Source organism: Callithrix jacchus, chromosome 5 (genome assembly GCF_049354715.1).
Source record: "Callithrix jacchus isolate 240 chromosome 5, calJac240_pri, whole genome shotgun sequence".
In the NCBI taxonomy this organism is placed as follows: Eukaryota; Metazoa; Chordata; class Mammalia; order Primates; family Cebidae; genus Callithrix; species Callithrix jacchus.
The window spans coordinates 72,925,358-72,952,767 of record NC_133506.1 but is presented as its reverse complement, the minus strand read 5'-3'; the positions used below and the strand labels follow the sequence as shown (position 1 = coordinate 72,952,767).

The 27,410-nt window shown below is 49.2% G+C and overlaps 2 protein-coding genes across 3 annotated transcripts; one reads left to right on the top strand and one right to left on the bottom strand.

The window, feature by feature from the left end:
- Positions 1-848: 848 nt before the first annotated feature.
- EPX (eosinophil peroxidase) lies at positions 849-12,548 on the top strand. The gene is given in 12 exon segments (XM_008990970.5): positions 849-930; positions 1,047-1,140; positions 1,420-1,595; positions 1,743-1,860; positions 1,989-2,118; positions 2,979-3,185; positions 4,781-5,099; positions 7,210-7,370; positions 7,706-7,961; positions 8,411-8,581; positions 11,557-11,794; positions 12,347-12,548. Coding segments are annotated over 12 exon segments (2,148 nt in total). The 5' UTR covers positions 849-854.
- Positions 10,901-26,410, bottom strand: MKS1 (MKS transition zone complex subunit 1). 2 transcript variants are annotated; one of them, XM_002763979.7, is made up of 18 exons: positions 26,312-26,410; positions 25,780-25,889; positions 24,163-24,233; positions 23,581-23,736; positions 22,202-22,299; positions 21,788-21,916; positions 21,435-21,539; positions 20,664-20,772; positions 20,056-20,112; positions 18,372-18,414; positions 18,056-18,121; positions 16,546-16,616; positions 16,137-16,206; positions 15,934-16,041; positions 15,189-15,322; positions 14,566-14,648; positions 14,383-14,480; positions 10,901-14,287 (listed from the first exon to the last, which is right to left on the bottom strand). In XM_002763979.7, exons 1-18 carry the CDS (start codon positions 26,389-26,391, stop codon positions 14,196-14,198), a joined length of 1,680 nt encoding a protein of 559 aa, XP_002764025.3. In that variant the 5' UTR covers positions 26,392-26,410; the 3' UTR covers positions 10,901-14,195. The 2 variants fall into 2 exon arrangements, with proteins under 2 accessions (XP_002764025.3, XP_017824803.2); XM_017969314.4 differs by lacking the exon at positions 14,566-14,648 and having other exon boundaries at positions 14,383-14,522.
- Positions 26,411-27,410: the final 1,000 nt, after the last annotated feature.

Sequence of the window (27,410 nt, the reverse complement as noted above, 5' to 3'; positions counted from 1 at the left end):
CGCTTACCTGAGGCTCCCCAGCAGCTCACTTGGCTGGGTATGCTACCTGTGACATCTCACTCCGTCCCCAAAATGGCCCCATGAGAGATTTCACTGCCAGGCCCTGGCTCAGCCACAGCCTCACACTCTCCCTGGCACCTTGGAGGGAGTGGGTAGGGTTACGGGATAAGGAGAGGGGCCAAATCATTCATCACCGATCATTCATTCACTCAGCAAACACCTGCTAAGCACCTACTAAATGCTGGGCTTTGTGCTGGGTATGGGGGTGTGTATAACTGTAAGACAGATTCACTTTCTCCCCTGTTGCGGAGGAGAAGCACCTTTCCAGTCATCTGGCCCAATTCTCATTCTAGGGATGTGAAAACTGAGGCCTGGAGCAGGAAAGTGGCTTGCCCGAGGCCATGTGGCCAGGCAGTGGCAACTGAGGTACACTGCTCCTCAATCAGCCAACATATATCCATTGAGCCACACCCGTGTCCCAGGTGCTGCTTTGGGCCCAGGGGGAAGTGCATCAGTGGGCTTGGTAGTAGAAGGTAGGGACGGAGTGAAGGATAGGAAGGAAGAATGTCCCTGGACTGGCAAGGGGTGGGGCAGGGTGTTTCAGTCTCAAAACTCCCCTGAAAACCAGAGGGAAGTCCTAGAACTCCACCCAAGAGGCTGGGCTTCTGGGGCCTAGAGCTGCCCTCCCCCACCCTAGAATGGGCTATAAAAGTCCGTTCCCAGCTACGTCTAGAGAAGGGTAGGAGGAGGTGAGAGATCAGCTGGGAGTCCTCGAAGTGAGAGGGGAGCAGAGGACCCTCCTGTGCGGCTGTGGGTGTCACTCACATCCTAGCTGGTGAAGTCTCACTGCAGAGATGCATCTGCTCCCAGCCCTGGCAGGGGTCCTGGCCACACTCGTCTTTGCCCAGCCCTGTGAGGGCACTGACCCAGGTAATGGCCTCCTAGACGGCCAAGGAGGAGGGAAGGGAAATGGAAGGGGAAGCACTTGGGTCTGGAGGGAGGGTCTTGTGGCTCCCAGAACCCTGAGCCTCCATCTCTTTGAACAGCCTCCCCTGGGGCAGTGGAGACCTCAGTCCTCCGGGACTGCATAGCAGACGCCAAGTTGCTGGTGGATGCTGCCTACAATTGGACCCAGGAGAGGTGGACTTGGGTCTGTGGGCTGCATGAGCCTGGGAGGATCAGTGGGGGGGGGCTCCAGCTAAGGTGCCCACCACCCTGAGCAATCAGTAGGCACAGTCCCCAAGAGATCAGCCATCAGCCATCACCCCCTCTGGACCCCATGAACCTCTCCTGTTGGTAGAGCCTCCCTTCCATCCGACCTTCTGCCCCGGGCCCTATCCTGACTGTCCCCCAGGACTGGGCCTCTGCTGGGTGGGTCTGGACCCCTTCTCCAGGCCTCACTCCTCCTCTCCTGGGCAGCATCAAACAGCGGCTTCGCAGCGGCTCAGCCAGCCCCATGGACCTCCTTTCCTACTTCAAGCAACCAGTGGCAGCCACCAGGACAGTTGTTCAGGCTGCAGATTATATGCATGTGGCCTTGGGGCTGCTAGAAGAGAAGTTACAACCCCAGCAGTCTGGACCCTTCAATGTCACTGGTACTCTGCTTCCACTGAGCCCCCGCGCCTGCCCCAGCCAAGAGAGGGAGGCAGGGTGCACAGGCTTGGGGTGCTGGGAGGAGAGAGGATAAAGAGATGGGAGGTACGAAGCTGACAGCTCAGGCCTGCCCACTTGCCCTCCCCAAGATGTACTAACAGAACCGCAGCTGCGGCTGCTGTCCCAGGCCAGTGGCTGTGCTCTCCAGGACCAGCTGGAGCGCTGTGGCCGCAAGTACCGCACCATCACTGGGCGATGCAACAACAGGTGTGCACGGGGCTGCACCTGTGGGGGGGCCTCCCTTCCCGCACCCATCCTCTTCCTCCTTGCTGAGCCATCTCCAGACCCTGCCCCTGCTAACCCTACCCCCTACCCCCCACCCCCCACTGCTGCAGGAGGAGACCCTGGCTAGGGGCCTCCAACCAGCCTCTGGCTCGCTGGCTGCCGGCCGACTATGAGGACAGGCGGTCGCTCCCCTTTGGCTGGACCCCAGGCAGGAGGCGCAATGGCTTCCTCCTCCCTCTTGTGAGTTGGGGTTGAGGGTGTGGACATTGCTTGATCTCTTAAATTTGGGGAGTGAAACACAGCCCAGAGTCAGCCAGGCAGGGCTTGAACCCAGGCCCTTCCACTGACCAGTGCAGTGACTTGTGGCAAACAATACAGCTTTCTGAGACTCAGTTTCCTCATCTGTAAAATGGCACTAAAACCTATCTTGTAGAGCCTGTGTGAATATTAAAGTCCTTGGTATAAATAGCTATATAGGACATGCTCTATTCACACTAACCATTACGGTGTTGTAGGTTTTTTTTCTGAGAAAATTAGTGTCAAAGTCTCTTGCTAAATATAAACAGCTCTCTATACCCTCATCTGGCTTTATCTATTGATCTATTTCACATTTATCAACTCATCAGTTTTCTATTGCTATATCAATAGAGCAGTCGATCATCTATCAACATCTATGAATTAATTTTCTTCTATCCATCCTTCCATCCACTGACCCAGTACTCCCTACATGTATTATCTATCACCTGGCAACTAGCTCATGCGCCTGTGAGTCAGCACTATCATCTGGTTAGCCATCAGTCTATAAATTGATCTATCGATTTGACCTGCTTTCCCCTCTGGAAGAGCTGGTGAGGTCTGAGGCAGTCAACCTGGCCCCTCTCCTTCTCTTTACCACTGGAATCCCAGAAACTGTCCTTCTAGGAATGACAGCAGAAGGTGCCTACATCTCCAGGGATAAAAAGGGAAAGGGGTGTGGGGGACAGAAGAGGAGAGGCTCTGGATTCCAGCAGGGGAGCTGCTGCTCCCTGAGTCCTGGTTTGGCTCTAATACCTTGTGGTGTCAGAAGCCCATGGCCCACGCTGATGTTATTTCCCCACCAGGTCCGGGCTGTTTCCAACCAGATTGTGCGCTTCCCCAGTGAGAGACTGGCCTCAGACCACGGCCGGGCCCTCATGTTCATGCAGTGGGGCCAGTTCATTGACCATGACCTAGACTTCGCCCCGGAGTCCCCAGCCAGAGTGGCCTTTACTGCAGGGGTTGACTGTGAGAAGACCTGCGCCCAGGTGCCCCCCTGCTTTCCCATCAAGGTACCCTCAGCCAATCTCCCATGCCCTTGTGTGGCCTCCCCAAAAGGCAAGGTGCTGGGGGTGGGGATTTGGAGGACTGAAGCACCGTCCTTAAGGAGCTGTCTGTGGAGCTAGGGTATGAGGTCGAGACACAAGAAACACAGCTGAGCAGAAACCCCATGCCATGTGTGTTTGAGAGGTGGGGGTAGGGCAATCTGCCTGGAGGCTCAGGCCAGGCTTCACGGAGTGGGAAACTCTTGAGACAGGCCTTGACCCATGGGTCTGAATCCAACATGGGAAGCCTCTGGGCCCCTGCTTTTGGCAACCTAAGGGCCTCTTAGCTCTTGCCCTTCTCTTCTTCCTGGAGTGGTCCAAGGGCCCTGCAGCTCTTGCCAACTTCTTGGGTTTGGGCTGTGGGTGGGGTCGTAACCTTCAGGCTAGAAAGCAAGGACAGTGTGGGGCACTAGGAAAGAAAAGGTGGAGTCCAGGGAGCAGAGTCTCTGCTAGGGACATAGAGGTGACACACGTGAACACACTCTCACATACACACACAGTCACTCTTAATAGGTGGGGCCACATTCATGAGGGGTGACATGTGAGGGCCTCTTCCTATTGCAACCTTATCTATTCCTCAATCCCTAGCTCAGGGGCACCTCATCTGGGGAGGCTTCTCAGATCACACCTTTAGCATATGACTTCTTTTCTCCCTCTTCTCTTTTCTCCTTCCCTCCCTCCCTCTCTCCCTCCCTCTCTCTCCTTCCCTCCTTTCTTACTTTCTCTCTTTCCTTCATTATTATTATTATTATTGAGACAGAGTCTAACTCTGTTGTCCAGACTGGAGTGCAGAGGTGCAATCTCAGCTCACTGCAACCTCTGCTTCCTGGGTTCAAGCAATTCTCATGCCTCAACCTCCCGAGTAGCTGGGATTATAAGCATGTGTACCCAGCTAATTTTTTTATTTTTAGTAGAGATGAGTTTTTGCCATGTTGACTAGGCTGGTCTCAAACTCCTGGCCTCATGTAATCCACCTGCCTCAGCCTCCCAAAGCACTAGGATTACAGGCGTGAGCCCACCATGCCTAGCCCACATATGGCTTTTCTATCAAGCACAGCAGATGCCACTCCAACCTGGTTTCTTAACTCTATGTGTATGTGCCTTTTTCCACTGAACTGCTAGCTTCCTGCAACCTTTTCTGTGTTTTTTGACCTTTGTAGTCTCCAAAGCACCAAGCAAGAAAGGGGCTTAAAAAAACTCTGTTGAACTGAACAGAATTAAAGAAGCACCGGCCCAAGAGTCATGAGAACTAAGTTCTAAACCCACCTCTCCTGCTAACTAGTTGTCACTTTCCCTCTCTGAGGCTGTTTTCCTTGCTGTAAAATGAGGATCTAGATTGTTTTAAAAGCCTCATTCATTCCTGACCTTCTGAGACTCTGTGAAACAAAATGCTAAGGACACTCAGACTGAAGGGGTGAGCAGCATGAGACTGGGTGAGTCAAGGACAGCTTCCTGGAGGAGGGGAGTTTTTATGCAAGATTTTGAGAGAAGTGGAACATGAGGGAGAGAAGTGAGTCTACTACTGAGGGGGTCCCATGTCACTGACTCCTCTTCCACCTTAGATACCACCTAATGACCCCCGCATCAAGAACCAGCATGACTGCATCCCCTTCTTCCGCTCGGCACCCTCATGCCCCCAAAACAAGAACCAAGTTCGCAACCAGATCAATGCGCTCACCTCCTTCATGGATGCCAGCATGGTGTACGGCAGCGAGGTCTCCCTTGCTCTGCGGCTCCGAAACAAGACCAACTACCTGGGGCTGCTGGCTGTCAACCAGCGCTTCCAAGACAACGGCCGGGCCCTGCTGCCCTTTGACAACCTGCACGACGACCCCTGTCTCCTCACCAACCGCTCAGCGCGCATCCCCTGCTTCCTGGCAGGTCAGACTGGGAGGCAGGTGGTGTGTTCCGAGGAAACAACCATCCCTGGGGTCAGGATTGGGAAGCCATGGTGGGAGGTGGTGAAGGTATGTAGTTTGGGACCTCAGTATTAGGCACATCATAGGCACAGAGCTGTGTAGTCATCACAGAATCAGAATGTTGGAGACCCTTTGCAAACTCCCTGTGTGTGGTCAGAGATCGTTGTTTATCCATCTCCAATGAGAAGGCTCTCACCACCTATGTGGCACCCTGGCTCAGCCACAAGCAGCTCTGACTTTTAGAAAGGTCTTAGCTGGGTGCGGTCGCTCACACCTGTAACCCCAGCACTTTGGGAGGCCAAGGCAGGTGGATCACGAGGTCAAGGGATCAAGACCATCCTGGCCAACATGGTGAAACCCTGTCTCTATTTTAAAAAATACAAAAATTAGCTGGGCTAGTGGTGCACACCTGTAGTCCCAGCTACTCGGTAGGCAGAGGCAGAAGAATCACTTGAACCAGGGAGCCGGAGGTTGCAATGAGCCGAGATTGTGCCACTGCACTCTATTCTGGCAACTGAATGAGACTCCGTCTCAAAAAAAAAAAAGTCTCCTTATTTTAATCAAATATACACCTATTCCTCTTAAGCATGCTTCTGGAACCTCAGAAAATACACTGTCTCTCTTTCACAGAACAATACCTCAAAGTAGCTGTTACTTCCATCTCCATTTTTTTTCTTCTCTGGGATAAATTTCCTTAGTTCCTCCCTGTCCCCAACTGTTGCTAGACAGTTAATACCTTCTTCTGGAAGCACAATTGGAACTTTCCTCAGTGTCTTTTGTTCCGTGCACATAGTTACAATAATAATGGTAATCATTTTTATTGTAATGATTTAATAAAAATCATCAAGATATTTATTATTACTATTTTTAAGATGGAGTCTCACTCTATTGCCCAGGCTGGAGTGCAGTGGCATGATCTCAGCTCACTGCAACCTCCACCTCCTGGGCTCAAGTGATTTCCCTGCCTCAGCCTCCCGAGTAGCTGGGATAACAGGTACCCACCACCACATCTGGCTAATTTTTGTATTTTTAGTGGAGACGGGGTTTCACCATGTTGGCCAGGCTGGTCTCGAACTTCTGACCTCAGGTGATTCACCTGCCTTGGGATCCCAAAGTGCTGGGATTACAGGTGTGAGCCACTGCACCCGACCTCATTAAGATATTTAAATCTGCCATCTCTAACCCTTGCAACAGCCCTGAAAGGAGGGAATTATTATCGTCCTCATTTTGCAATAAGAAACAGACTCAGGGAAGGTGAATAATGCGCCCAAGAGCACAGAGTTTCCAATGGCAGAGTCCACTTGAGGAACAGAATCAGTGCAGGTTCCAGGTCTCTGCCCTGTCCACCCTATTCCACTGTTTTTCTCACAGGGAGTCGGCCCAGCCCCTCTTTTGAAGGATTGTACATTTGTGTGTCCTGGGAAGAGCAGCATGTGCCTTCAGGAGAGGTCTACTGAACAGCAGCCTAACTAGGACCTTGTGCAAAAGGATTTAGTTAAAAGCAAGCACATGATGGCAATTCCTTTCCTTCCCTGCCTGTAGTAGAAGGTCCGTTCGTAAGAACGGTCTCTGCCTGACCTTCCCTCTCCTCCTCTTTCCCTCTGCCTCATGGGGGAGAGCAGTATGAGACCAAACCCAAGGATGGAAAAGGGTACAACAGCCCTCGGTAGAGAACATGCAGGCAGATGCGGTTCATGTACAGGTGGGCTCGCAGTCCCAAAGTCAAGGTGCCCTTGCTCATAGCTGGTCCAGGCTATGGATCTGGTTGTCTTGTAGAGTAGAATGAGTAGAATCCTTAGGCAAAGATGCCCCTGCCTGAAACCAGTGGCTGCCCTGTGCTTTCTTGCCTAACCCAAGCCTGCTAGGATCCCCCTGTTCTCCCCTTTCCGGCCTGTTGTGTTAGGGAGGAGGGTGGCGGTAAGGAGCCTCAGCATAGCTGAAGAGATGGAGGTATAGTGAGGCCCAAGAGTGTGGCCCACCCCATCTCTCCAGTCCCCAGTCCTGGGTCTGCCCTGGCAGAAAGACATTTCTCTGGGAAAGGCTGCAATAAGTCTGAGTTTGGGGTTTTCAAGGTGACACCCGATCAACGGAAACCCCCAAACTGGCCGCCATGCACACCCTCTTTATGCGAGAGCACAACCGACTGGCCACCGAGCTGAGACGCCTGAATCCCCGGTGGACTGGAGACAAGCTGTACAATGAGGCTCGGAAGATCGTGGGGGCCATGGTCCAGGTAAGGAGCTCTGCGTCCCAGCATCCCCCCAGATGACAAGCTTGGCATGAGAAGCAGTCCTTAACACATCCTCGGGGATGTGCCTAAAACCAGCTGGGTCTGGACAACTGGCGGTGTGCCTGGATCTAACCTCTCCCCTGATTCTGCCTCTAACTCCCGTGTGACCCTGTCCGTGTCACTCACCCTCTCTGGGCATCGTATCTCCATCTACCAATGGGAAATTAATGTTGTCACATGATGACAATAAAGAATTAATATGTCAGAGTCACCCTTTGAAAAAGCCAGGATGTGGGTGAGTGGCCTCTGGGGAACGTTCCTCCTGTCTTCTCTTCTAGATCATCACCTACCGAGACTTTCTACCCCTGGTTCTGGGCAAGGCCCGGGCCAGGTGAACCCTGGGGCCCTACAGGGGATACTGCTCCAAAGTGGACCCACGTGTAGCCAATGTCTTCACCCTGGCCTTCCGCTTTGGCCACACCATGCTCCAGCCCTTCATGTTCCGCCTGGACAGTCAGTACCAGGCCTCTGCACCCAACTCACACATCCCACTTAGCTCCACCTTCTTTGCCAGCTGGCGGATCGTGCATGAAGGTGACCAGCTTTTCCAGGGGGTGAATGGGGGTGAGGGTGGGGAGCACACCCTCCCCTAGGTGGGCCAAACTTACTGCCAGGAAGCCCGGCTGCTGCAGAAGCCACTGCTAATATCTCCCCAGGACAGTGGAAACAAGGCAGGTGCCAGCAAGACCCTAAGTCACAGGCCTCGCATCCTCTGTGGGATGAGAGGATTTTTTAAAGGGGTGGAGACTAATGTCAGATTGATAGGGAGCTCACCTTCCACTCCTTAAGAAGTGGGGTGACCCCTTTGTCTCCCAGCTCCAGCTACTTCATGTCCCTCCAGACCTCTGTTTCCTGACAGATGTTACTGAACATACCTGACTGGCTTGTCCAGCTCTGGGCTAGCTTGGCATCATGTGGAAGATAACCCAAACAGCTTCCCAGAGGCTGGTCTGATCTGTGCTGCTCATGTTCCCTGCCACCAGGTGGCATCGACCCCATCCTCCGGGGCCTCATGGCCACCCCTGCCAAGCTGAACCGTCAGGATGCCATGTTAGTGGATGAGCTCCGGGACCAGCTATTTCGGCAAGTGAGGAGGATCGGGCTGGACCTGGCGGCTCTCAACATGCAACGAAGCCGGGACCATGGCCTTCCAGGTGAGGGGGCTGCCCACCTCTTCTCCCAGGTTTGCTCAGGCCAGGCTGCTCAGGGGGTTCTGGGAAGACCCCAGTACCTCCTTTCTGACTGGGACTGTCTACAGGATGTGCAGGGGTGCAGAGGCGTGCAAGGCAAGGTCAATGTCCTAGAGCGCCCCCGGAACACCGTTTGCTGTCCAGCTTTAGGTTCACCACAAGCCCAGAGCTGAAAAAGGGAGACTCGAACTTTCCAAGTAGAAAAAAGCAGTAGGCAGCTGGGGGTGGTGGCTCAAGCCTGTAATCCCAGCACTTTGGGAGGCCGAGGCAGGTGGATCACGAGGTCAAGAGATCAAGACCATCCTGGTCAACATGGTAAAACCCCGTCTCTACTAAAAATACAAAAATTCGCTGGGCATGGTGGTGCACGCCTGTAGTCCCAGCTACTCAGGAGGCTGAGGCAGGAGAATTGCTTGAAACCAGGAGGTAGAGGTTGCAGTGAGCCGAGATTGCGCCATTGCACTCCAGCCTGGGTAACAAGAGCGAAACTCCGTCTCAAAAAACAAACAACAACAACAACAAAAAAAAAAACGAAAAAAGCAATAGGCTTAAAAGGCAGGGACGATCTTCTCCATTCCCAACACCCTGGCAAGTTCCAAGGAGGAAGGCTCAAATTCCAGAGCTACGGAAATGCTCCCTGCTCTAAATGGAGAAAGGCAAAGAGCCTTAGAGGTATGGAATAGGTGGAATAAAACTAAAGCTGCATTGGCTGTTTGGTGAGGGCACAAATGACTTTATCCCAGGAAAGAACAAAATGTAGGTACTTTGTTAGTCACTTTCATGTATATTATTTTATTTTGTCCTCCCAATTACCTTGAGAAGTAATGATTACAGCCATTTTACAGATGAGGAAATACGTCAGAGACAGCTAGTAATTTTTCCAAGGTCAGACAAATAGGAAGTAGTAACATCTGAATTTAAATTTGTAATTTCTCCTTTCTTCCCCCTGTTCAACCCCAGTAGAGGAAGGCTTTGGCCACTGCCTTGCTCCTCCCTCCTTCCTACCTCCTGCCTCCCTATCTAGATAGAACCTGAAGCCCCATCTGCCTTGGCTGATCCTGGCCATGTATGAAGCAGTGGTGACACCTCCTACAGCCCACCCCACTTCACACAGCGCCTGGCAGCACACAGCAGGCACTCAAGAAACCTGAGCTGCTTTTCTTCCTTAAATTGGGCCTTTCGGCAGCTAAGGAGCTGTGTGCGCCCCCTGCTGGAGAGCTGGGAATGCTAGCCACCCAAGTTTCTATCAGGTTTTGAAGGGAAGCTTAAACACACACAAAGAGAGGGCGGCTCAACAGCAAATGCAGGCATTTATCTCCAGCATAAAACCTACAGAAGTGGGGGACCAGCTTAATGCCAGAGCCCACTGCCGCTTACACGGTGGGGGGTACTTACAGGTATGGGCAGGAGGAGCCTGGGCCATATGGCTTGCTGCCTGGCAGGATACTAAGATGTGCCTATGATCAGGCCATTTTTTCAGTGGGATGTGGTAAGAGATGTTCCCTGGACCTTTGCCCAGCAGGATATAATAGGGATATTCCTTCAGTGGTCTTTTGCCCCCTCAGGGTATGATAAGGATGTTTTTCTCATGGCCCAACCCCCTGTGGAGTGTTTCACTTTGACAGACGTCTGGGAAATGGTGGGGGGCTTACAAAATGGTGCAGTTCGGACTAACATTCTTGCCTTCTACTTTGATATAAAAGGAAGAGCTGGAGAGCTGAGATCACTAGCTATCCCAAGTTTCCACATTGCGAGTTTCTACTCCCCCCAAAAATATCAGATATATCTGGAGTGCCCTTCAGAAATATCATCCCGGCACGAGCTCTTGCCATCTGCTCTAATCCCTTCCCAAGTCCAACATCAAATTGGGAACTGGACAACCTGGGTTGCGCTCCACTTAACAGTAAAGTGACACTGCAGTCATGGCTGCTCAACTTTAATAAACATGCCAGATACAGTCAGCATACCATAAAAGCACCTCGCAAAGGTGTCGTGAGGGTCCTGAGATACTCGCCCAACAGTGCTCAGTAATGGCAAAACACTGGTTTTATGTGTTCTGCTGGGGGATGGTGTGTGTGAGTTGTAGTTCAATGGATGATGTTGGGCTGGTGTCCAGGACATGGCAAAGTTATCTGCTACCTTGATTGTCACACTCTCTGATGTGGCCTGGCCCTGGTGGGATCCTGGTAGCTGACAAATATGTATGGCTGGTCTTTGGAAGCTTCTGAAAACTTTTTTAAAACTGCTTTATTGAGATTTACCATAAAATTAACCCATATGAAATAGACAATTCAATAATTTTAGTGTATTTAGAGTAATGCAACCATCATCACAATCTAATATCACATCATTTCCATCATTCCCCAAAGAAACCTTGTAAGGACAGTCAGCCCCTGTCCCCACCCCAGCCCTGATCACCTCCAGTATATTTTGTGTCTCTATATTGGCCTATGCAGGAACCTCTCATATCAACAGGATCATAGTGTGCCATCCTTTTCTGAGTAGATGAATTTTATTCACGCTCTCCATTTGTTGGTTTGTTCCTTCACTTATTCACCACTCATTCATTCATTCTAGAAACCTGATGGAGAGTCTTTTATGTTCTGGGTATTGTCTTACTTACGTCTAAATGAATGCACTTGAGCCCAGTAATAATATCATTACGGATTTGTGGTTATGAGTTTTAGGTTAGAAAAGCTTTTTAGGTTAGGACACACTCCTCATTCTGATGCACACTGAGCATGGTTATCCACTCACATTTTCAATCAGTGGACAGATACCTGGTCTTTGGAAGGTTTAGGGCCTCTTCTGCCAGCAGAATCTTCTGGTTCTGCCCAACACTGACTGGCCACAGCTTCCTCCTAGAGGACTGGTGGAGAGCAGCAGAAGCTAATGGGAGGTCAGCAAGACTGAAGCTGCTTCTCCCTGTTCCCCTGCAGGGTACAATGCTTGGAGGCACTTTTGTGGGCTCTCCCAGCCCCGGAATTTGGCACAGCTTAGCCAGGTGCTGAAAAACCAGGACTTGGCAAGGAAGTTCCTGAATCTGTATGGGACACCTGACAACATCGACATCTGGATTGGGGCCATCGCAGAGCCTCTTTTGCCAGGGGCTCGAGTGGGGCCTCTTCTGGCTTGCCTGTTTGAGAACCAGTTCAGAAGGGCCCGAGCCGGAGACAGGTAAGTGACCCTATCATAAAAGACATCGGCACCACAGGCAGAGCAGAAAAACACTCTAGCATTTCAAGACTAAACATTGGAGAACACTGCTCTATTTAGTGTTACTTCTGAGTTCACAGGATCTGAAATCAGGAGGCTCCTCTCTGGAAAGCTGGGTCAAAGAGAGAGAGACACTGAGCCAGGCAAGGCCCATATTACTTGAGTAGAAGTCATCTTAAACCCAGGAACCAGACTGACAGCCTCACTGTTCTGGGTTGGTCCCAGAAAACAGGGGCAGAAAGGGCTAAATCTGGTTTCCCTCCAATAATTTTGTGATTGAAGACCTGACTCATTTGGAGTTGGTATTGCCTGAGTTCAAATTCAGCCCTGGCCACTTAAATTACTGTACACTTAATACTGCCAAATAATTTATTTGGCCACTGAATTTGTTTCATTTCTAAAATTCTTATCTTGCAGGAATTTTGTGAGAATTGGAATAATATATGTAAAGTACCTGGCACACAACAGGTGCTCCTCCCCAACCTTCACACACATTTCTTGACTGCCTGGTAGGTTCTGGTGGCAGAAACGAGGTGTTTTCACCAAAAGACAGCGCAAGGCCCTGGACCGAATTTCCCTGTCTCGAATTATATGTGACAATACTGGTATCACCACGGTTTCAAGGGACATCTTCAGAGCCAACATCTACCCCCGGGGCTTTGTGAGCTGCAGCTGTATCCCCAGGTTGAACCTGTCAGCCTGGCAAGGGAGCTGAGACTTCTGCGGGTAAGGAGAGGCCACCTCCAGCATCCTGGGCTGGGTCAAGCCGTCACATCCTTCCCTGGATAGATGGCTGAGTCCTCTTAGGTCTCTAAGCAGAGAAAACTGAACTTGTCACTAGGGACATAGTACTTTTTCCAAGTGGCTTTCCCATGTGCTAGCTTCTGGGCTGAAAGTCAATCCCAGGCCTGAGGACTTCGGGGGGAAATTAGGAGTGTCCAACTATCCTCAGCTTGGTCACTAATACCTGAAAACAGCCCCATTTCTAAATGTCCAGTAAATTCCTCACTTATCCAATTCTGTTACTTCCACAGGAGTCTATCCCAAGCCTCCAACTTTTGGAGACAAGGGGAAGGAGAAGACCAGGAGGCTCCCTTCTCCCCCTGGAGCAATTGCAGCCTGCTGATGTTTCTGCTGGCTATAGCTCAGAGCTGGGTTCCCTGGCTAGGAGTGAGAGCTGGGGGCTCCTATCAGCAATGGACCTTCCCACCTTAGGAGCCTCTTAGGTATTAGGTTATGAATCAGTGCCATGTACAAAGGCTTGGGAGCCAAGCCATGTGATCTTATAGCCCAGGCAAGAAGAGTCAGCTGAAGGGTTTACAGCACTTTCTACTGTTTCCTAGCCCTCCCTCCCCTTCCTCACCATGACTGAGAGACCACAGAGTCCCAACCTCCAGACACCCCACAATCCTCCTCTTGAGCCTGAGGCTGGGCAGCATGCTCTGATTCTACCAATAAAGTACTGCTAAGGGCAGGAGCTGCTGTTTCTGTGTTGGGCTAGGGAGGACGTGGCCCCAGTTCCATGTTTTGTTCCAGATGTTTAAGAGAAGTGTTGCTAACATGCAAGCTGGCACTACCATCTATGCCTCTCCTGGGGCTGAATTAGGAGGGCCCAAAGAAACACTGTGGAGTAGGGAAAGGCATAAAAGGGGAAGGGCAGACATGGTAGGGGCCCTGACATTAAGAACACCCCAGCCATACCAGCAACCTGAACAGACAAACAGCCAACAGAACATCAGTCAAAATAAAAAGGGTCCATATATATATATATATAAAGGTAAAAGCTAACACCCAGCTAGCAGAAAGGACTGGGCATTGCCATCAGCCTTCACTTACTCAGAAATAAGTCATATCTCAGCCTCAGCAAGCTCCAAGCAGTAGAATGAGGCGGTCCTGGAAGGAGGAGGCTGAGACTCACAGGCTGGGGATTTAAGAACGTTCTTACCATCCAGCTTCCTTCTTTGGTCTTGGAAGAAGGAAGCCTCCATTTTTAAAGGCTGGAGAACAGTAAATCCCTGCATCCCCCTGCTACTGTGAGACAAGCCAGAAAAGTGAGTCAAGGACAGACTTACTATGGGGTCACCCCAAACTAGTTTCAGACCAAAAAGCCTGCCTTGCTGTGATGCCCGTTTACAGTGGCTGCAACATGAAGGGGGCCACAGGGTCTCTGACTTTATTTCCACAGAGCAGGGAGAGGACCCCGCAGAAGGCTAGGCAGAGTGTCCAGTTGGGAATTTCGCAGCTTTTCTGGTTCTCAGCAGACAACGCGGTCTCTAATCAGAAAGATGAAGAGGCAGGAGAGCACTGGCCTCTGATATCTCTCATCTTGTCCTTTTGCACTGTGGGCCAGAGCTGCCATGAACTAGGAGACCAAGGCTTCAGAGGTGCTCACTAGGTCCTGGGCGAGGCTTTCCCGGGCCTCCTGCATGCGGCGCCGGGCTCGACGGAAGGCCTCTGTAAGGAAAGGAGATATGATATTCAGCTGCCACAGTGCAGAGAGAAACAGGCCCATGCTGACCCGAGGTGGCCAGCCGGGAAAGGGGACATACCCAGCACATTGTGAATGGAACTCTGCTGGCTGAATCCTTCCAGACGGTCCAACACACTCCGCATCCTTTTCCGAAGGGAACTCGATTCCATGAAGGCCCTGCCGGGAGGCCAGCCACATGGTTACAGCTGCTCTCCAGCCCTAAGGGGTAAGGTGCCCCAAGGCAGAGGCCCAGGTCACTCACCTGGACTGCTGCAGACAGTGTAAGCGGAAGCTGACAGTGCCTGTGGTCTCTGTGCGGAGTCCAAAGCGGCTCAGGCGTTCCCCCTGTGGCATGCCATTGAGACAGCATCGGGTTTCTGCAGTCTCTAGATACCCCCACACCATTCTGGCCTCCCTCCCATTCTTAATCCCATTCTTGGGATGCACAGTTCTGTTGGGGAAACCTTAGTCCATCCCAGACTCTATCACTTCAAGGCTAATACTGAGTTCCCCCAACTAACCTAGGGAATAGTCCAACCTCATTTGAGAAGTAGCAGTCTTACACGCTTACTGTGAGTCCTCTCCACATCTCATTACTGAGGCCCTCAGTGACAGGGGAAAGAAAGGGTCAGCTATTCTGATAGGGACCAGGGGAAATCTCTAACTATACTATTTTCCACTGCCCTCCTACGATAGCAGTGTAGATATTGGAACATGGGTCGAACTATGGCCATGACTTCCAGCTTAAGCCACAGGAAGGAAGGAGGTAAGTAATACTAAAGCAATGCACAACTAAGGGGTCTTGACCCAGATCCCACCTCCTACAGAATAGAAAGGCAGGACCATATGTGCCCAGTATGAAGTCACTCCCAAGACAAAAGTCACCTTGAAGGATCCTGGTATCCGCACGTAGGAGAGGTCCTCCAGTTCCAGAGAGCCGCCAATGAAAAACCTCCTCAGCTCAGCCACCGTGCCCAGCTCCACAGGTCTCCATGTAGAGACTGTCAGGGTGTGTGAGCCTGCACAGGGGAATAGGAGACGGGGTCCAGGTCCAGAAAGGGCATGTGACCCCTCAGTGACTCCCCAGCAATGATACGGGTCTAGACTCAGCTAAAACACCTGGTCTTGTGATAACCTGGCCTCTGGTGAAGGTTATCACGGTTACCCAGAGCACCTGTTTGGAAATTGATCAGGGAGAAATTCCAATCTCAGCTCTGCCAGTTCTTACCTGCATGCCCCGGACAGGTTTCTTAACCTCTCTGGACCTCATTCTCCTCATCTAGTAAAATGGAAATACCACCTGCACCTTACAGAGTGGCTGGGAGAATTAAATGAGAAGTATGGCACAATGTCTGGCACACAGCAAAAGATAGATGCTTTTATTTCAAACTGAATGCTGACTCATTCAATACACATAGGCTCTGAGCCAATGTTGCCATACAGCTTCTCACACTGAGTCCAATCAAAGGAGCACGAAGCACATGGAGAGACTGTCAGGAAGTCAGTGCCAAGGCCACATCACTTCTAATTCCCAATTATCCCCACCCCTCACCAGAATCATTTGAGTGTTAGTCTTGTTCTTAGGGCCTAGGGTATGTGGGCCACAAGAAGGGTGGGGACAAGCAGTTACCTGGAGTGGCAGGCAGCACCACAGCCCCATAGCCTTCTACACGGTACCTCTGCCAGAAGTCCAGTGAGAGGACCTCACAGTAGAGCACAGGCCACTCCGGGAGCGCATCTGGGAGCAATAAGTGGCCAGGTCACAGACAGCCTTCACCAAGATAGCACTGCTTGAGGGGAACCAGGGCCCAGATCAACTGCTGAGCTACTCACCAGTAGATTCATCCTCATGGAGGAAGAAGGCTTCAAACGTGAATGGGTAGGAGAAGTAAGCCACCTTGTCCTATAAAAAGGAGTGTCATGGGGTGGACAAGGCCTCCCTTGGAATTTGTTCTCCTTGTGGCCAATGACAAGGTTATCTTCACAAGGAAAAAAGAAAAATTATCACCCAGGTGGGAAGTAGGAGTCTGAAGGGCAAAGGGACACCCAAATACAAGCTGCTGCCATCCTCAAAAAGGCAGACAGAGAACCTCCAGACTGGGTAGCTCTGCAGAACCCACACTCAAGTGACCCAACTCTGGAATCCTCCCCAGATGCACAGCACTTGGCCTGATAAAGCTGACAATGCCATCCCAGGAGCAGATGTCATTCCCTTCCAGATGCCTGCTCTCATTCTCCATACCATTCCTAGGGATTTGGTGGCACAGGTCTGTGTTACTCCTGAGAGCTGCTGGAATGCTGGGCTTGACCAGTCTGAAAGCCAAAGACCAGATAGAGTAAGCTCACCTGGGATGAAAGCAAGCAGTTGAGAAAAAGACAAAGTTTCTGTATTCATGTATTCTCATACAATCATTCATTTACCATTTACTGAGTGCCTGCTATGTGCTAGTATATCTTGGGGATATCTTGGTAACCAAATAGAAAATATTGCCATCTCTCTTGGAGCTGACATTCTTGGGGAAGCAGGGAGACAGACAAAAAACAAGCAAACAAGAGACTACTGGGTAGTGATGAGTGCTATACTAAAAATAAAATGGGGAAGGGACTGAGTGACTGGGAGGCTCATTTGGACTGGGTGGTCAGTCCAATGAGCCTGTCTCAGAAGTGACACAGGCTGAGACCTAAACTCAGAAAGAACCAGCCATGCTAAGATATGGCAGAAAGGGTTTCAGACAAAGGAAATGGCCCTTAAAAGGTGGGAATGAACCTGGCTGGGAAGAATGACTAGAATGTTGACTGGAAGAGATAGGCAGGGGCCAGCTCATTGAGGGTATGGAGTTTATGTTTTACTCTAAATGGGAGGGGAAGCTGTTGGGCTTCTCAGCTCAAAAGGGACACAACTTGTTTAGATTTTTTAAGGCTCAATTTGGCTTTGGTGACTGTGGCAAATTGCAAATGGGAGCAAGGCAGGAAGCAGGAGGGTAAGTCAGAAACTGAAAGCAGTGGCCTAGACAACAGATGGAGGTGGCGGCTTGGAGTAGGGTGATGGAGAGAATAGACAGGTTCACAACAGCTTTTGAAGGAAGAACAGACAGGAACTGCTGACAGACTGGCTGGCTAAAGGGAACTAGGGAAAGTGAGGGATTAAGGATGTCCCCTAGGTTTTTGGCATCAGCAACTCAGTAGATGGCACTGCCATCATTAGGATGGGGAAGACCAGGGAGGGGAGGTTTGAGGGAGGAGGAGAAATTAAGAGTTCTTTTTAGACAGAAATGACAAAGAAGTAACTGGATATGTGTCTGGAGTCCAGGGGAAAGGTTAAGGCTAGATGCAGAAACCAAGGAGTCTGAGAAATACCGATGGTATTTAAGCCATGGGATGGATGAGGTCACTCAGGAAGACTGCACACAGAGGGTAGGAGAAGGCCTTGGCTTAGCCATGGGTACTCTCACAATTTAAGATCAACAGAAGGGAAGGCATCACCCAAGGAGGCTGAGGGGCCACCAGTGAGATAGGAGAGAGAAGTGTGGAGCCAGAAGTCAGAGAAGTGTGTCGTGCAGCACAGTGGGCTCTGGCAAATGTTTCAGGAAGGTCAAGTGAGGTGAAAGCAGGGAAGCCCACTGGGTTTGGCAAAGTGGATGTGATCTATGACCTTGAAAAGAATAGTAACGATTTCAGCAAAGGAGTGGGAAAGGAAGTCTGACCAAATGTCTGAATGGGTAGAAAATGAGAGACTTAAGAATATTACTTACTAGTAGCTGGCAGTTCCACAAAGAAGTGAACGTAGAGATTGTCATACTCATAGCCTTGGGCTGAAACTAAGAGAGAAAACAGGAAGCGATTTTAGCTCATTTTCCTACCACCCTTAGCACGCAACCCAGTCCTGAGGGGCCTACACACCCTGAGAGCAAGTCTTTTGAGGGCCAGGAACTCTCTACATTTCCAGGAAAGACTTATCACTGAGTTTCCCAAGTACGGCAGACAAGGCCTCTACCAGGGTGGAGGAGACTATTCACAGCTAGGCACGGGCCTAAGCATCAAGAGATCTATGTCTAGTGAGACACTTACCTACCTCTCCATTTACAAAGAGCCGGAGGGTACCTGGAACAGGCTAAAGTGAAGAGAAGTGGGAAAAGATCAGCAGGCCTGGAGGGCATCGGCACTTCTCCTCCAGCCCCATCTACAAATCTGCAGAAGTCAGACCCTGGCTGTCACTACTCCCCACCCTGACATTTCTCCATAGATCTGTTTCCTTCATTTCTAAGATTCATACTGTAGGGAGAAAGTACATAATTTAAATGGCAGTGAGGACAATGCATTATGGGAAATTAGCCAAGCAATAGCAACCGCCCTATGGGGTGCAGTGGGAAGCCAAAATGCCCTGTTCTTTTTAGATGGCTGAGGTCAAGAAACCAGGGAATTTTCTTTTTTAGTTATTTATCTGTCTTATCTAACTTTTAAATACTGAATGTCTGTTGCTTATGCAATATGAAAATAGTGAAGGTTAATTTTTTTAGAGAAAGAGAGGGAGACCAGTAAGTAATTCTATTTTTGTTTCGAGTTCTAAAAATGGAACACTTAGAATGAGAAAAGACAAAGAACAGCACCACAGAATAACTGACCTAAACTGCTTTTCTTTTTTTGTTTTTTTGAGACAGGGCCTTGATCTGTTTTCCAGGCTAGAATGCAAATGATGTGATCATAGCTCACTGCAAACTCAAACTTCCGGGCTGAAGCCATCCTCCTACTCAGCCTCCTGAGTAGCTGGGACTACAGGCATGCACCACCACACCTGGCTAATCTTTTTTTTATTTTTGTATAGATGTGGTCTCACTATGTTGCCCAGGATGGTCTCAAACTCCTGGCCTCAGATGACCCTTCCACCTCGGCCTTACAAAGTGCTGGGATTGTAGGCATGAGCCACTACATCAGGCCTCTATTTTTTAAGAGCCAAAATATGTGACAAACAGAAATGGCATCCCTGCCCTCTATGGGGTATTTTGAAAAAATATCCACATGAAAGGTGAAGAAGACATTTTTCATCTTTATATTTATTTTCTAAATTATCATGATACATAAATACATTATCACTGATAAAAATTGAAAATTACCTAAGTTTAGAGGCTAAAAAGTAAAAATCCCTAATATATCCCTCTCACCACCCACTACCCATCTACCACATTCTTTTTTTTTTTTGAGACAGAGTCTCACTTTGTCACCAGGCGCCAGGCTGGAGTGCAGTGGCACAATCTCAGCTCATTGGAACCTCCGCCTCCCGGTTCAAGCAATTCTCCTGCCTCAGCTTCCTAAGTAGCTGGGACTACAGGCACACGCCACCACGCCCAGCTAATTTTTGTATTTGTAGTAGAGATGGGGTTTCACCATGTTGGCCAGGATGGTCTCGGTCTCTTGACCTCGTCATCTACCCACCTCGGCCTCCCAAAGTGCTGGGCTTACAGCCTTGAGCCACCGTGCTGGGCCCCATCTACCACATTCTATTTCCACCCTCCTCAGAGAAAGCTACCAACAGCACATGTGTAGCCTCTCAGACCTTTTTCTAGGCATTAACAGTTCTAGATCAACATGCAGTGTTTCAAAACACATAATGAGGACTCTATGTGCTATTCTTTGACTTTCTTTTCATACCATAGGGTATACTTCAGACCTTTAAGAGAGGTGTTATAACTCATCCTCAGTCAGAATGCTCTGGCTAAACACAACTGACAGTGCTGCAGGAAGCCAAGCTACTTACCAGCTCAAAGTCAGTGCCTACGAGGCTGCTGAGATACTCCTTGTGCCGACCATAAAGCTGAGGAAACAAACCAAACCAAAACTCAAGATGCAACCCAAGCTAGACCACAGTTCAGTTCTGAATGGGAAGAAGAAAAGCAATCACGGGAAAGGTCGCCAAGAGCTGGAGGCCTAAGCACCTGATCCTCCGACATTTCACTATGAAGCACAGAGGCTCTGGGGTCAGCTGGTCTGGGATGGAATCCTGACTCTCATGCTGACAAGCTATGCAACCCTGGGCAGACTTCTTAGCTCCTCAATCTCAGTTTCCCTCCTTATAAGGTAGTAAGAAGAAAAGTGTTCACCTCAAAGGGTTATCGTAAGGACTAAAGGAAATAAGGTATGGTAAATACATAGCACAGAACATGGTAAATGCTCAAATAAATGGTTATTATTATTACTATTATGATCAGAAACTTCAGTCTGACATATCAGCAATGCTGCCTATGTCAGAAGGGGCTATGAAGGGCAAGGCTTTTCCCGAGCAACTGCTGACATCTAGCTCAGACATGGTCTCAGCCCCAGGTACTGAGGCTCATCCTTTGATCCTTGGAATGAACTTGGGCTTACATCCTTTAACACTCGCTGTTCCTGCTCCTCCTCCTCCGGCTGGGCAAGGGGGGACACATTGTCGATCGTGTACTTCCACAGCTCCTGCTTCTCCCACTCTGTCTCGATCCTGTAAGGTCAAAGCCACAGAAAGGAGCAACTCTGGTCGTGAGATATGGGCCCTCCGGCTCCAGCCCAGGGATGAGCTACCAGGGTCCATACACGTCACCTGAAGTATATGATGATAAATATGGCCGTAATGACAACCGGGAGAGGGAAACAAAAGGTAAAGCAGAGAGGGCACCAGACTAGACTCAGAAAGTATAGGTTCTGGGCCCATTTCTGGCTTGAAGTCACCATAAGGCATAACATTCCTCACACCCAGTTCTCTCGCCTGAAAAATGGACAGGTTGGTCCAGATAATGTCTAATTTACAGTTCTGTCATTTCCAAGACACAGAGATGAGGAACAGTCAGCCCAGAGGAAAAGCCCGGCTGAGTTCACCCCACTCTGTTCTGGTCAGGTCCTATATTCAGCAGCACAGAGAATCCCTGTCACTTTATTGCACCACTGATGGGATCCCTTTCAAATTGGTGCAGTTGCACATTTTCTGAGAACAGGGACCCCAGCTTTCTAGGGGCCTATAACTCAGAACAGAATACAGACTATTGCCTGGGAATGTCAAAGTGAGAACAGATGAAGGACTTTCTGACAGTCTAGTTGACTAGGGACAAGAAGCGCAACTAAGGGAAGGAATGCCAGTCTCCACTACCCCTTTCTTCCTCTCCTTACCTGTAGGGTCCTTTGAGGCCTGTGAAGTCAGGCTTTACTGTGATCACACCATTGCTATCCACCTTCAGAGTACACAGGACGTGTTCGTACTTCTTATAGCCAAGCCTAGAAACCAGGAAAACACCAAGGTTGAGGGTCATTGGTCTTCCGGGGAAAGAAGAAGAGCTACTGAGCCTGCTTCAGAGGCTATAGGGAGAACTGACATGGTAAAACTTTCTTCTAAGTACAACTAAGAAAAAAAGGAAGAAAAAGTCCCTCCCTCCCCTATAACCCAGGATGATAATAACAGGAAGAGGACAGCTGGTGAAAGAAGAGGATGAGGATCTGGGCTGGCAGTGAGAAGCTTCACTCACTTTTTACAGGGCCCCAGGTCTGCCATGATGTGCATCGTCTGAAGAGGGGTGTTAATGACATGGTTGTTCCTGACGAACTCCTCTGAGGGCTCCCAGGTGACAATGCGTGACTTGAGGATGCTGCCCTCCCTGGGAGACACCACAGAAAGGTCACTTCCCTGGCACACCCCGATGGAGTATACCCCAGCGGAGAGCAAAATACTTGACAAACAGAAATGACATCCCTTCCCTCTCTCTGAAGCACTTTGGGAAAATGTCCACATGAAGAGTGAGGAAGACATTTTATATTTATTTTTTAAATTAATTACAAAGTAATACTTGAATACTACATATAACCACTGATAAAAATTCAAAACTACCTAACTTCAGGAAATAAAAAGTAAAAGCTTGCCCCCACCCCACGCCCGCACTCACATCCCTCGCCTGTCCTGCCGGCGCCGCCTGACGTTTGCCATTCGCTCCACCAAGAATGAAGGCATCTCGCTTGCTGCGGTGGTCATTCTCTGACAGTGCTGAAAAAAGCAAGCAGCCCTGTGAAGCCATCTGGTCAGGGCCACAAGGGGCCAAGTACCTGAAGGGAAGTATTCCTTCTGAAACCTCATCAGGACCTGAACCCTGCAGGTTCCGCCGCCTCACAATTATACAGGCTAATGGAGGGGGCAGTGGCCAAACAACCCAAAGATGACTTCTACTGTGTCTTGGTTTGCCTTTGGATTTTAAAAATGAGTGATTTATGTGAATATCAAAATTAGTCTGCAGTCTCTGAGCAAAAACCAACAAAAAGTTGGGTTGGTTTGCTTGGTAGATGTTGAAGTTAACAAGGTGGTTAGAAAATGCCAAATGGGATACAAGTATTTTGTGGGAAATCCTCACGTGGTAACTGAGCACCAACTGCATTTTTATTTGCTTTTCCAAAACAGACAACCCAGATTCTATTTAATTTATGTTATTGTTTTAAAGACAGGGTCTCACCCAGGCTGCAGTACAGTGGTACTATCATAGCCAACTACAACCTTGAACTCCTGGGCTCAGGTGATCCTCTTGCCTCAGCCTCCCAAGTAGCTGGGACTGCAGGTGCATGCCACCGTGCCTGGCTAATTTTCAACCCAAACTTTGTATGTTATCAATCCACAGCTCTACTAATGAAAGCATGTCAATCTTTCCAGAACATTTATTGAATACCTGTTCCTTGCAGAGACCTATAGAGTCATAGACAATAATCAGAAAATAAAGGCTCTACCCTCAAGAAGTTTAAAATTTTACTGAGAAGACAGAAGCCACTGAAATGCAGTGACTAAAGAAAATGTAAAACAAGGTCACAAGGGTATTTCTGACATAGGCAAATTGAGGACATAAGCTGTTTTCCATAGTTATACTGAATTCCTCTTCAAGTCCATCTACTCAGAGTTTGGGCTGAATCCCTTGATAAATTTTATCTGGATTGTTCTAGACTCTAGCACCTCATCTCATTTCATTGATGGATGGAGGAAGTCAAGCCCAGTGGTCACTTCTCCTAGCATGCACTCTACAAGCATATAATCAGAGATAATGGCAGCTCCCCTAGGCCCTTCAGCAGGTAGAGAAGGAAGCAGCAGCCCCACCACCCATAGACTGTGTCCATGCTCTTCCAGCCTGGCTGCCAGCAGCAGCAACTCACAACAGTTTCTAGGTAGGCTACTGTCTCCCCTTACCAGGCTTCTGATGTAACACACAGAAACCCGGTAAGGCAAAAAAAAAAAAAAAAACTAGAGGAAGCAAAGATGAAAGTTATGAGACCCTGGAAAGAACAATACCTCCTCCAAATTGGTGTATCTATCAGAGTCAGTGTAGGTAAAGATTCGTCGATTCTTCTTGCCACCCGAATTCTCCAGCTTCAGGATCTCCTGACGGTACTGATAATCCAAAGGACTCTGACAGGCCGCTTCATTTTGGTACAGATCTACTTCAAACTGAGGTCACCAAAAGGAAACAGAGATGTGTACATCACTGTAATACATCAAACTCTTTCTCCTATAACTGTTTAATCAAATCAGTTAGTTCTACAGAGTTGATGTTATCTGACATGTTTTCATAACCATCTCTAAACTAACGGATGGCAGGGGAGCCAAGAATATTAGAGCTAAAAGGAACCAGACTAATGGTCTAATCCAAGTCTGCTATCACAGACACCATATAGCCCAGAGGTGAAAAGTGCCTCACTCAGAATCATAAAACTGAGTAGTGGCAGTCCCCATGTCTTACTGTCCCTTAAACGCAAGAGGGCAAAGTATAAACTGTTACAATCTGTCTAGAAATCAGTTTGACAATATGTATCACCAGCCACGTGAAGGTAGACCAGGTGGAATAGACAGAGCAGACACGAGACACTGGCTCACCTGGCTAAAGAGCTTCTCCTGCCACCCAATCACAATCTCCTCCTCTTCGTCTTCCTCTGGGCGGTGTCCACCTCCAAAGACAACAGAGTGAGTCAAATGCTTGAGCCAGACCAGCACCACTTCTTGCTCTGTGGTTGATTATAACCAAAGTCCCTATCCTTGTATTTGCCACAAAAACCAGCTGGAGTTCAGCAATTTATTAAACACTCAATCTAGAGAAATGCTAGAGAGGCTGTATATGAGAGTTGGTATGAGCAGATGCCAAGATTAGGACCCAAGAAATCTTAATCACTACTTCAATTTGAATAAAGGAAATATCCTCTAGGAGCTTTTTTTTTTTTTTTTTTTGGGTGGGATGGAGTCTCACTCTGTCACCCAGGCTGGAGTGCAGTGGCACTGTTTCGGTCAATCTCCGCCTCCTGGGTTCAAGCTATTCTCCTTCCTCAGCCTCCTAAGTAGCTGGGATTACAGGCACACTCCACCAACCTGGCTAATTTTTGTATTTTCAGTAGAGATGGGGTTTTGTCATGTTAGCCAGACTGATCTCGAACTCCTGACCCACCTCAGTGATCCATCCACCTTGGCCTCCCAAAGTGCTAGGATTACAGGCATGAGCCACTGCACCCAGCCTCTTCTGGGTAATGTTTAATCTAACTGGATATAAGAAACTGAAATTTAGATATAATCTGAATAGCCAGCCCTTCCTCAGTCCCAAATGTCTGAGTTTGCTAGAAAATAACCCTGGCATTTTTGCCTTTACTATTTCTAAAGCCATGTATGTAGAATCACAAACACTGAAATTTAGGAAGCCAAGTGTCAGGAGAGGACAGTGAAGGCAAATAAATGATTTTTTAACAGAACCAAATCTGGCTGGGCACAGTTACTCACGCCTGGAATCCCAACATTTTGGGAGGCCAAGGTGGGAAGATCACTTGAGCCCAGGAGTTTGAGACCAGCAGGGACAACATAGTAAGACTTCTTCTCTACTAAAACTTTAAAAAAATCAGCTGAGTGTGATAGTATGAGCCTGTAGTCCCAGCTACTTGGGAGGCTGAGGCAGGAGGATGGCTTGAGCCTCGGAGACCACGGTTATAGTGAGCTATGATCCTACCACTGCACTCCCGCCTGAGGGGCAGAATGAGATTCTGTTTCAAAACAAAACAAAACAAAAAAACCCAGATCTAATCTAATACACTCTTGGCTGGCTGAGTATGCCTTTTTCAGAGACACATGTTTCATAACCCACAAGCCCACACTCTTGCCCATGAGCAGGTCTAAACAGAAAGAGAAACAATAAAAGCAGACAGACTAGTGACCTAACAGGAGCACTCTGTACTCTCCTCATTCTTTTGGTTTCTCAGATAAGGAAAACCACAAGAAAACAGTTGATGTTCATATGCATACTTTTCAAGCAACCTCCAATTTAAAAGTTGTTTTTAAAAGTGTTTATATGTGTATTCAGAGTTTGGGGAACGTTTTCTCTTTTAAAAATGCCACAAATATTATGGAAGTTGCCAGGCAAATCTATAACATATCATAAGTATAGTATTTATCTCACTATGTTCTGATTAGTATCAGAATTAGTATTAGATGGCACATCACCACCGTAACACCCACTGGCAGTTGGCTGAGGCCTGAAAGTGGCCAAGCCTATGAGGTCCTTCCCCAGCTGGGTAGCAGGATGATAATGAAGAAAATGGCTTGATGTGATTCTTTGCAGGCGGACTCTGTCAAGAAAAGAGAAACCCAAAATATTAGTTACCAGACACGCAACCGGGAGATGAGGGAAAGCAAGGATGAGGGAAACAAAAGAGAGGAGGTGGGGTTGCCAAGGTGTGCTGGGTGTAGCCAATGGAGAGGAGGTGGGTGGGGTGCGCCGTCCGATGGGGAAGGGTGAGGGTGAGAGGGTGTACTGGGGACACAGGGCTCTAAGAAACTAGGAGCGACAAGGACGTCAATGGACTTGGGTGGGTCTGTAAGAGGTTCTTGGAGGCTGTGAGTGGACAGGGGTACGGATAATGAGAGAAGTGGGGAGCCCGGAGAAGTGGCCGGGATTGTAAGCAGAAGTGGGGCCTCAGAACACCGAGTTCAGGCTGGAATGATCTAAAGGCATAAAAGCATGGGGCCTCGGGGCTGGGGTGGTGACTACCGGAGGCGCAAGTTGCGCACGGGGTCCCGGGAGCGATACACAGCCTCCCCGGTGTCAGTGCTCCAGACGGCCTCCGCCATGACAGCTGCGACGCGCCGCGACTGCGCCGGAAAGCGCGCCGCTCTTTTCTCCTGGTAACGAAGACACTGGATCCGGAGGCAGCGGAGGTGCTGCGCGCGCAACCCGCCGTTCGCGACGCGGCGCCACCGTCGCAGTCGGCCACCCAGTGCAAGCGCAATCCAAGCCGAACGCCCTAGAGGGCTCCGGGGTCCTGCCGATCACCGCTTACCATGTATGCGAAAAAAGCTCACCCAAAGCGGGACTTCTTGCGCTGTACAACTGAGGAAACTGGCACAGCCATCCGCCCACTTCAGATAGACAGATGCAGAAATGATGACGGGGACCAGGTGACCTGAGTCTTCGCCCTCTGTCTTTTCCATCATGCCACACTGCCTTCCACTGAATGCGTGAAAACTTTGGCCTGAAAATCGATGGATGTGACTCTAAGAAATGCACCCGTTATTCCCGAAGGAGTCAGGGAAGGTGATTGCCCTTAGCCAGACAAGGAAATATGTTCTTGGAAGGGGAAAAAAGTGTCAGAAGATTAATTAGTCTTTGTGTTGATATTCACTGAGCAAAGAAAGAAAAACAGGGAAGTCAACAGTAAGGAAGGAAAGATATTATTGAACTGGTTCTTGTGTGTGTTGGTTCTGGATCATTAAGCCACTTCAGATACTACACTGGCTTCCTGAAAAGCCAAAATAGTGACATTCATAAGTCATGCTTTGTTGGACTAGCAAAGGAAGGACATGCCATAACCTCAAGTCTCGTGCCCCAGCACCTTGGGGATGTCAACATTTATCAGCCTTTCACATCTGCTTCTCCTCCAACAAAGTAAGCAATTGTCCGCTGAACTCGGGAATCTCATGCCAGTTTGATGATACGACATCGGAAGCCCTGGGTGCCATAGCCACTAGTTGTGTAACACCGACTCACCATAAATAGCACCATTTATTTAGGATCTAGTATAGCTTAAGCACTTTGTTTGCATTGTCCCAAATCCTGTAGAAGCCTCTAAAGAAAGTATTGTATTCCCTTT